The following is a 10,792-nucleotide window of genomic DNA, read 5'->3' as shown; positions in this document are numbered from 1 at the left end:
CTTCCCTTCTCTCTGCTTAAGCCACAGTGACCTCCCTGCTTTTTCCCTAGTATTACCAGGCAAGCTCCTACCTCAGCACCTTTGCACTGACAATTTCCTCTCCTGGGCACTCTTGCCAGGTCCCATATTGGCTTACTCCTCAAGCTCCTTCACATCTTTGCTTGAATACCGTCTTCTCAATAGAGCTCACTTTTATGTTGCTGTATAAAATTGCAATCCACGTGCAGCATTTTTTTAATCCTTTGTACTTGTACTTCTGTACTACCATCTTTCTATACTGTATAATTTATTGGTTGATTTTTGTTTGTGTTGTATCACTGAAATGAAAGTCTACCAGAGGAGAGATTTTCCTCTGTGGTGTTGTTTAATGTATCTTAAAAGGCTAGAATAGTGGTTGACACGGAATAGGTACTAAAGTAAGATCAAGTATGGTGAAAAGAAGGAAACCATCCTGGGTTAATGGAAGAACGAAATTGTCTCCATTTGGATTTCTGATTCTTGTTTTCCTCTTCATCAGGCCAGAACAGAGAGTCAATGATTGTGAACAGCGTCTCACTGTGCTACAGCAACAAACTCATCTTAGCCCCCATGGTTCGGGTAGGGACACTTCCCATGAGGCTGCTCGCCCTGGATTATGGAGCGGACATTGTTTACTGCGAGGTAAGGGACTCCTGATCTCCCTGGACTGCTTGTCCACAACAGCAGCCTCCTTCTTTGTGTGCTGATGTGATTAGGAGTTGGGGGAGGATACGCCAGAACTCACTTCACAGGTACTGACGGAAGGCAAAAGTAGGAAAACATGCATGAGTTTTCTACATCCTGCTGTAAAAATGGCATAGTGGGCATACATACGCGTCTGTTCTCTAACTTCAGGAAAGGAGAATCAGCATCAGGCAAAGCTGATTGTTCTAATGGTGGAGGTGAAACATACCTCTTACCTCTAACCTACTACCAATTCTGACACCATCCATCTTTATAATGTCAACCTCTGCTTTTCTGTTGAGTTTGATAATTTGTTGCAGTGACCACACAGAACTCATAGATCATACTCACAGTTAAGGAGCTTATTAGAGAAATAATGTTTCAACTCAAGATATGAGGATCAAGAAGCATGTAGGGAACAGTCTCCCTTTTTCATCTCTCTCAGTTCACCTTGGTGATGCAAGGCTTCTCCAGGTCCATTAGCCTTTGGCCTGTTCTCTTCCGTGCTCAGTTGAGTGTCACCACAGTCTGACTCCTCTGATAAGTGTTGGGTAAAGCCTCCTGCCTGAATGCACTCAGACACTCAGCTCCCTTCCTCTGTTGGCTGGCACATCCACTGTACCCACTTTATTCCATAGACAGAGCCCACTGTGCCATTTTGTGTTGGTCTCCTGGTTCTGCTGTTACCATTTCTCTGTTATTTCTTCTCATTGTAACTGGTATTATAAATATGTTTGCCTCCTAGTTATAGAGGGTTTTTAATACAGGGATCTTAGATTCATAGCAGTATTCTCAAGTTGTTGGGTTTGAACCACGGACCTTTTTGGTACATTAACCATTGTACCATCAGAGCCCCGTAATCATTGTGTCAATCCTTTTTGTAGAGGGTCCTTCTTTTTCTGACTCTTCACTTTTCCCAGCATGATGTCAAATTGCTCATATTCAAGGCTATTGGTATAAACAATTGTGTATCTTGGGTATTAACCTGGGCTTCATTTCTAGAGCTTTAAATACCACCTGTACCTTAATAATCTCTGGTGGTCTATTGCTTACAATGTTAGTGGTTCAAATCTACCACCTGCGCCTTGGGAGAAAAATAGACAGTCTTCTCCTGTAAACATTTACAGTCTCAGAAACCTGGTAGAGGATTGTTATTGTTATGAGTCAGAATCTACTTGATGACAGTCAGATTGGTTTTGCTGGTAGCATAATCTGTAACGTGTTAACCAAAAAAGGCTTTATTCATGACTTCTACAGTTAGACTCCTCCAGTGGTTGGTGGAACCCAATAGTTTCTACTTACACAATTCAGTGACATTGATTACATTTATTTGCAAATGGTACAATCATTCTCATTATACTCTTCAAAAGAGTTTCTTTCCTTGTACTGTCCCCTAAGGCTCTTATCTAATTATTCTAGTTACTGTTGTAAATTTGATCCCATAAAGATAAATCTTAAAATAGCAAAATGCTTAAGTCAGATATCTTTTATTATTTATTCCATTTTAAGTTTACTTAAGGGAGTATCTTTGGTTTACATTTTAAAGATTATCTCAGGGCAACAGTTTCAAGTATTCATCCATTCTCCATGGGTCCAGAAAGTCTAGGGACCATCTGAATTTGAAATTCTGTTCTGCATTTTTCTAATTTTGATCAGGATTCTTAAATGAAATCTTTGATCAAAATGTTCAGTAATAATAGCTGAATGCAGTTGTCCATGGTGGCAGCAAACCACATCCTTCATATCTTCCTCCTCTTGATTCTCCGTCTTCCTCTCTTGCTTCAGGTGAATAGAGACCAATTGCCGTGCCTTGGATGGCAAGCTGTAAGCTTTTAAATGTCCACCTGTTTTCTCAGCTGTCTCTGCAGAGAAAATCACTGACTCCAGGTGGTCTGTGCTAGGTCCTGTCCATCTTTTGCCATACCACACTGATTCTTGGGGTCTGGATGACTACTATATGTCCAAACTTCCTGGTCATGGTTATTTCTTTAGTCTGGCCCAGAGGACAGGAGATACACAGTGGTCTGGATGTAGCTTAGAAAGAGTAGATCCATCGCCACCCAGGACATACATTAAACCTGAGGGTTGTAGTAAGGTGACAGTCTCATTTGTCATCAGATGTTCAGTGTAGATTCTTCCCATGTGCCCAGGCCTGATTAGTGCCCTCTGATTCCTCCCCAGGAGCTGATCGACCTCAAGATGCTTCAGTGCAGGAGGGTTGTCAATGGTGAGTGCAGCTCTGGCCTTGGGATTGTGTTTGCGGCTGGCTATGTCCAAGCAGTCCCACCACTGCCCTTGCTTGGGAGTGACGGCATCCTGCCAGGGCTCTTCCTGCCTCATTGCATGTGTGGTTCTGTGGGCCAAAGGCTCTCTTGAGAGCAGTCATTGCTCTGTAGAGCCTGGGACCAAAAGCCATGTGTGAAATAGTCTAAGAATGCCTCCCTTCCATTGTCTTGCTGGTGGAGCCTTTGCCACATTTCATAGTAGAGCTTTGTAACCTTGGACGGACAAGGATGTCTTTGGCTTTGACACTGGCCCTGGCTCAGCTTGTTCCTAGTTATGTGACTTTGGGCACATCTCATCTCTTTTCCTCAATTTCCCTTAGATGGATGCAAAATGAAAACCCCAATTGCTGCTTTATTTAAATCATAGATTGGAGTAAGATTCAAAAAAGAAAAATTACCTATGAGTATTTTGCACACATTAAGCTCTGCAAATGGAAGTGGTTGTGATGAATTGTGGTTTTTTAAAATACTTTATTGATGAGGTTGATCTTGCTTTGACTAGCATTGTATACTTTGAGGTTTTGAAATATGTGTTTACTTGTGAAATGTTAATATATATTTATTGCAGTTGAATCAGAACCAGCTTATAGCTGACCCTCTGTTGCGTTTCTCAGGCTGTAATTCCCACCAGAGGAGATTGCATATCTTTAGTGCTCAGAGCTGTTGATGGATTTGAACTACCAGAGAGGCATCTCTACAGACTACCAGAGCTTCTTCGTCTTTTATAATTAGAAAAATCCAAATATAAAGAAAAAGAATATATGCCCTCCCATGGGCCCATCTCCCAAATTTGACATGATTAACACATAGTCTGATTGTTTCACCTAAAACCAGACTCATCCCACACTGGATTATTTTGAATCAACTGGATTATTATGAATCAAAATAGTCATAATATCACTTCATCCATAATTGTACAGTCCATATTGCTATAAAGGAATCCTGTAAATCAGTGGTTAAGCGCTTAGCTGCTCACTGAAAGGCTAGTTTTTTGAACCCACCAGCAGATCTGCAGGAAAAGGTGTGGCGGTCACCTCCTGTCAGGATGGGAGCCTTGGGAACCGCTGAGGCAGTTAGTGCTGTTGTGCACTGCAGCGTCGCTGTCCGTTAATGTGGATAATGTGGACTTGACAGCAAAGAGTTGCATCTGTAAAAGAGAAGGTCTTGTGTTAAAAAGCATAACCATAATGACATTATCACGTTCCCTTCAAAATCAAGTAATTTTTTACATTGGCAACTTTCTAGTTAATGTTCAGTTTTCAATTTTGTCTTTTGTTTCCTTAGATTCATCTTTTCTTCTTGTATTACAGAAAACTTCAGTATTATACATGTATGTAACCTTATTGTCACTGGTGGTGTGTGCCCTTTAGTGAGAGCCGACTCATAGCTGACCCTCTAGCAGGTTTTCAGTAAATCATATAGGAACAGACTACCCCTCCTTCCACTCGGAGCAGCTGATGGATTCAAACCATGTGCCTTTGGGATTGTAGCTCAGCTTCTTACCACTAAGCTACCAGAAGTCCCTGTTCTGATTCTCTGTAACCTATAAACAAAAATCTATTCCCACACCTCATGAGTCATGTCACAAAGACAGACTATGTAAATATGTTGAGCTTTTTTTTAACTTTCTGTTGTGATTTTAGTGAAAGTTTGCAAATTAATTTTCCATTTAACAAATTATAAGTAATTTTGTTTCATGATTTTAATTTTTTTCTTCTCCTCCCCCCCAAAATGGTTTGTTGTTGTTGTTGTTATGTACCTTCAAATAGGATCCGACTGGCACAGGAGGAGATTGCTCTCCTTGGATTCGAACCATGTGCTTTCAGGATTGCAATGTAATGACTTTGATTTTTTTTTTTTTTACTTTAATGAAAGTTTACAGAGACTTTGGATTTCCATTCATTCATTGTTGCACAACTTTGATCTTTTTATTGTAAGGATTTTTTAATTTTAAGGATCCTTACAATGTAACAGCACTCCTCCCACTTTCTCCATGTGTTTACCATTTCCTTTTTTTTTTTCCCCAGAAGATGATAAAGTTTATTAGTTCCTCCAATAAACTCTGATTAAGCATTTACTCTGTGACTGGCTAGTTGTGTATGATACCATTTCCATTTGACCCTCTTTCCTATCCTTTACTTCCTTCCGAGTTTTATCTTTGGACAAATACTGACTGTTTGATCACATGTAGTTGATAGTAGTAAGAAGTTTGGTCTCCCTCATGTTATTATTGTTCACCTTATAGGTTGTTGTTTGGCTGAAAGTGGAGTCATGGGGGTGAACTCACTGCACTGAAAGGTGACTGAGGACTGAAGTCTCACCAGTCCTTGAAATTTTTTTTTCTACATATGTGCTGACATGCACATGAAAATATAACATGCTTGTATATATTGTGTCTCCCAAGTGGCATTTTATATATAATAAAACATTTGTCTTTTCAGCCATTGTTGGGTTTGTTTTTTTTAATTATTTTTTGTATGTACCATCAAACCAGATCTGACTGGTACAGGAGGAGATTGCCCATTCTTTTCCAGCACAGCATCTGGTGGATTCGAACCGCATACCTTTGGGATTGCAGTGCAGCTTCTTGTCAGCCATTATTATGTGTACAATTTAATGACATTAATTACAGTCACCATACTGTGCAGCTATTGCTACTATCTCTTTATACATGTTGTTTTGCCACTTCTTTTTGACTAGGACAATTTCCTCTGTCAGTATAAATGTCTGAGCTATAATTTATTTCACATATGCTTTAGAGGAGGTTTCCATCATTATGCTCTTACATGTAAAATTGTTGTTGTTGTTGTTGTTGTTGTTGTGTGCCATTGAGCCAGAACCGACCCATCGCTGACCTTCCAGCAGGTTTTCAGAGACAGATAATTGCACGGGAGGAGACTGTCCATCCTCCTCCCACATACATAAAATGCATCCTGTTTTTTTTTATAGTTCTTCTCCCAGACTCCTACCGGCCAATCATGAGTCCTATCTGCTGTCATAGGATCACATCTATTACCATTGCCTTCTCTTTTTAAATTCTCTAATTTATTCAGTGTTGGGGTAATAATTATAACTTTCATTTATGTAAATTCTTATGTGCATTAAAGGTCTGATTTAGTTCTCAAAACAGCCTTTGAGGAGATTCAGAGAGGCACATAAGGATGAATGGATGTCAGAATGACAGGGAAGAAGTGGGAAAAGTGTAATTACATTGTGGGTGTTGAAATTAATGATGTTAAAAAAATGTGTATGAGTGGTTGAATGACAAATTAATTTGTTCTAAAGCCCTCCCTCAAATCGGAAAATAGATAAAAGGAAAAAGACCAAATATCTCAGGCTTTAGGGTGGAAATACTCCTTATCTATCCCGTTCACATCTCATAATACTCATTCTGAAAGCTAACAATGGTAGTACCTATCAGAGACCTTCATTATGAATAGCAGATGAGGTCATCTAGTCCACTCATGGTATCTGGTACATACAGAATAATTAAGAAATGGCACTTTGGCTGAAACAGCACACAACAACAACAACAACAACAAACCTTTGCTGAACTTTGAGTGACATCTTGGAAAATTTGGGCAGAATCTGAGACACAAGACAAAGTTTGATGTTTGTATACTTTTTCAACATTTGCATAATTACCAAGCATACTAAGCATTCCTAAGTACTAAGTGCACAGACCAAAATATGCAGTTTTACAAATAAATGTAAAGCAAACAGTCATGTAGCCATAAGGTAAGAAAGCAGACCATCATCAGCTTCCTCTATACAAAAGGTGATATACTTGCAGAATCTGCATTTTTCCGTTCAAGGTGATAATTGAACTGTGTTTTCTTCCAGGAATTAGCCTAGGTTGAAGGTGCTTTTTATGAGTGGCCTTATGTTTGTGTTTTCTCATAGAGGTGCTCAGTACAGTGGACTTTGTCGCCCCTGATGACCGAGTGGTCTTCCGCACCTGCGCGAGAGAACAGAACAGGGTTGTCTTCCAGCTGGTAAGAGGTCTCACTCCTGGAAGTCAGCAGTTATCTGTTACCTCCCTCCTGTCTCAAATGAAATGTACTTAATTGTAGACATTGCCTACATGACACAATTTATTCATTTCTGTTTGTCATTTCTTACATTGATTATCATTCAGATCATGGTTTTGGGTTTTTTTTTTAAATGTAGTCTGTCTCTTTTTCCTTTAGAAAGAAATTAAATTTCCTTCCAGAAATAGTCATGCTGTGTGTTAGGGTTGTGATGACCTAAAGCCCTCTTCCCTCCCTTCTTTCCCTGACGTTGTCTTTAGGACATCACTTGATGCTTTTTCAGAAATAGTTCCTTCATGATGCTTAAGTCTTTAATTCCATCTGTGCTGTTACTGTTGTGCACTTTCGAGTCGGAACCAAGTGATAGCTGACCCTCCCACGGGTTTTCAGAGGCAGTTAATCACGCAGGAGGAGACTGCTCGTCCTTCTCCTGTGGAGCACCTGGTGGCCTCACATTGTGTGGCTTCAGGTTTGCAGCAAAGCTTCTTGCCACTAGGCCACCGAGTTCCCTGATGCTTAAGTTTTTAAAAGATGTAAAAGAGTGAACAGAAATATAATAAGACAAATACAACAAAACATTAACTCTAGTATTTTAAACGGTAAACTTCTTTGAACTTTTCTGTATTTTGAAAATTTTCCTAATGAATCAGTGGGAGAGATGAGTAAGTGATCACACCGCTGACGTCACTTTCTAGGCCCTCAGGATTCACTTTTCCTGGGCTGGTGAGCTAGTCCAGTGTGCTGGCTGCTGAAGAGAACACAAGGCCAGTTCTCTTTGCTGGGGTGTGTGTGTGTGTGTCTCTGTGTGTGTCTGTGTCTCCTATGTCAGGACAGTGGTTGATGCAGCCTCTTGTGTTCCTAGGGGACTTCAGATGCAGAACGAGCCCTTGCTGTGGCCAGGCTGGTGTAAGTTCTTCCTCTTTGGGACTGCCTTTGCCTCTCCTGCAGGCTGTGAGGCCTGATGTCACTGAGGACCTTGGAGCTGACCCACCCTTCTGCCACCTGTTAGCCCATGACTTCTGTTCCAGGGCTAGAGTGTCTGGCTTCTTTCTCTGTGGCGTTTGAGGCCTGGTCTGGGACCCATGTCCCCCTTGTGTCCGAATCCCAGAGAACATCTGTGTGGGGTGACTTTCAGTGTTTGTTCCTAAGGCTCCCTTTCCAGGGACTCACAACTGTGTGTCCTGAGGGTTTAAAGCTCATGAAGTTTTGGTAAGACTTACTGCTTTCTAAATTAAAGAAGAGTGGTTAAAGAAATGGGCTTTGGAGTTAGATAGACTTAGCTGGAATTCTGATTTTGTGACTTATTAACTGTGACTATGGGCAAGTTACTTAAACTTGCTGAAAACTTGGTTTCCTTGTGAATAAAATGAAACCAATTAACTGGTAGAGAGTGCATGAGCACAACATGGAGAATCCAGAAAGAGATAACACAAATAAATGTCTTTGCAGTAAGTGCCAGCTATTGTTAAGTCCACGAAGGATTAGGAAGAACTCAGGCAGTAATTGCTGCTGATCAAAGAGCATTCACCAGACACATGGCCAGGATGAGGCAAGAGTGCTTATGCATCTCAGAATTGTTTGGTGTAAGCCGGCCGTGCAGCTCAGTGAACAGATAGTCCTGGAACTATCCAGAAGCAATGCTCTGGGAAAAGGCCCTTGTGTGGATATCACCTTTCTAAACTAACAAATGATTTCAGGACCCTGGTGGTAAGATCGAAGTAGTCAAGTTACCGGATACAATTCTGAAATAGCAAAGTCCCCCTCGGCCAGTCCTTTTTATAGCACATGACAGGACTGCTGATCTGTTCTCTTGACCTCTGCTCAAAGGAGGCGTTGTACATTGAGATTTCTCTTCAGCCTTTGTCGTTGGGGTTGGTATGCCTCCTCGGGTCAGGGACATGATGAGGGCGTGACACACAGGAACAGCTACTCCATGCCTTTGACGCTTGTCTTCTCCCCTGCAGCTGAATATTCATTGCCTTTTCTCTTCTTGTTTTTTCTAGAGAGAATGATGTAGCTGGTATTGATGTTAACATGGGCTGTCCAAAAGAATATTCCACCAAGGTAAATGAATTTAGTCTTTAGTCTTTAATCTGCTTGGCTCCACAGTCAACACTCTTGGCACCAGTAGCCAGGAAATTAAAAGATGTATTACAGTGGGAAAGTCTGCTGTTAGGGACCTCTCCAGGGTACTGAAGAGCAGTGGTGTCACTCTGGAGACTAAGGTGCATCTGATACAGGCCAGGGTCTTTGCAATCACTTGTTATGCATCAGAGAGTTGGACAATGACTCGGAAGGATAGAAAAAGAATTGATGCGTTTGAGCTGTGGTGCTGGAGAAGAGTATTGAATGTACCATGGACTGCCAAGAAAACAAACATATTAATCCTAGAGAGGGTTAAACCAGGATGTTCCTTGGAGGCAAGGATTCTGAGGCTTCGTCTGACATACTTTGGACGTGTTGTAAGGCGAGACAGGTCCTTGGAGAGAGACATCATGCTTGGGATGGTGGAGGGATCACGCAAGAGGGGAAGACCCTCTATGAGGTGGATTGATTCAGTGACTGGGATAATCGGGATGGGTCTGTCAGAGGCAGTGCGATTGGCACAGGATAGAGCAGTGTTTAGGGCTGTTGTACATAGTGTCGCTATGAGTCGCAGGCGACTCGATGGCACATAGCAACATCAACAACAAATGAATTTCTCTACGGTGGTGTTGATAGGTGCTGCCAAGCCGACAGCTCATAGTGACCCTGTGAGCATCGGATCTGACCCCTGCCCCACCTCATAACCTCGGCTGTGCCTGAGCCTATTGTTACAGTCACTGTATCAATCCATCTTGTTGAAGATACTTCTCTCTTTGATCTTCTACCTTTCCCAGTATGATGTCTTATCATGCCTAACATGTGCGAGATGAAGTTTCACCATCCTTGCCTCTAAGGAGTGCCCTAGTGCACTTCCTCCAAGACAAACTGGTTTATTCTTTGGACTAGATCCTGTCCTAGGTGGGCAGAATAATCAAAAGGACATTATTAGACCAACTGGAAAAATTGGTACATGGACCATGGTAAATGAGATCATTGTATTGTATCAGTGGAAGTTGGTGAAGTTAGTAACTCCTCTGTCATCATTATTTGTATTTTTTTTTAATATTTTTTTTTATTGGGAAAAACATATTGGGGGTACAAGGAGGTGAGGGCTGGGGGCAGAAGGGCGAGGATGAGCCAGGATGCAGCCGCAGAGCTGCACAGCTTGGTCGGTGGGGGGAGCAGGTGAAGGAAACGACGAGGGTCCAGTGGGGACCAGATGCCACAGAGGAATGACAGGCATTCTCCAATAGCAATCAAACCAACTGTCCCATTGATTTGGGAATTGGATGCTGACTCTCTGGCTTCTTCATGCTGAACAGGGGCGTAGATATAAAGGGGAGAAGGGAGGACGCTTTATCACCCTACTGGTGGTCTTGGGTTACAGCTGCTTGCCTTCTTGCTCTGTCAGAAGACATCCTCCTGTCATTTGCTCCCCTCTGGACCGCAAAGTGTCCTCCCAGGTGGGTCCAGTGGGGATGGCCGGCCGAACCCAGAGGCTCCATCTGCCTCTGCTTCCCCAACTGTCAGCTGTATTTCCCTTCTGTCACTGGCACTGGGTTCAGGGTCAATTATGGAGCAAAACTCAAGGTTACCCATAGGAAAGGGAGCAAACCCAGAGAGAACAAACTTGTGAGTTACAAACAGAAGGGCCTTGAGGGTGTTGCCCTCAGGTTCACTGGCGGGGGG

General features: G+C 42.1%; 1 protein-coding gene across 1 annotated transcript in view; it reads left to right on the top strand.

The window, feature by feature from the left end:
* The first annotated feature begins 528 nt into the window (after positions 1–528).
* The window catches only part of DUS2 (dihydrouridine synthase 2), a 29,482-nt gene continuing 19,218 nt past the window's right edge, over positions 529–10,792 (top strand). Inside the window, exons 1-5 of the mRNA XM_006878887.1 lie at positions 529–660; positions 2,884–2,929; positions 6,891–6,982; positions 7,881–7,924; positions 9,022–9,082. Of these exons, the coding sequence (XP_006878949.1) occupies positions 535–660; positions 2,884–2,929; positions 6,891–6,982; positions 7,881–7,924; positions 9,022–9,082 (369 nt within the window). The 5' untranslated portion in view covers positions 529–534. The remainder of the gene's footprint in view (positions 661–2,883; positions 2,930–6,890; positions 6,983–7,880; positions 7,925–9,021; positions 9,083–10,792) is intronic.

Source organism: Elephantulus edwardii, unplaced genomic scaffold (assembly GCF_000299155.1).
Source record: "Elephantulus edwardii isolate Elephantulus edwardi_28Jun2011 unplaced genomic scaffold, EleEdw1.0 scaffold00001, whole genome shotgun sequence".
Taxonomy (NCBI): Eukaryota; Metazoa; Chordata; class Mammalia; order Macroscelidea; family Macroscelididae; genus Elephantulus; species Elephantulus edwardii.
Note: the sequence above shows the minus strand (reverse complement) of the source record. Positions and strands in the feature narration are given on the sequence as shown.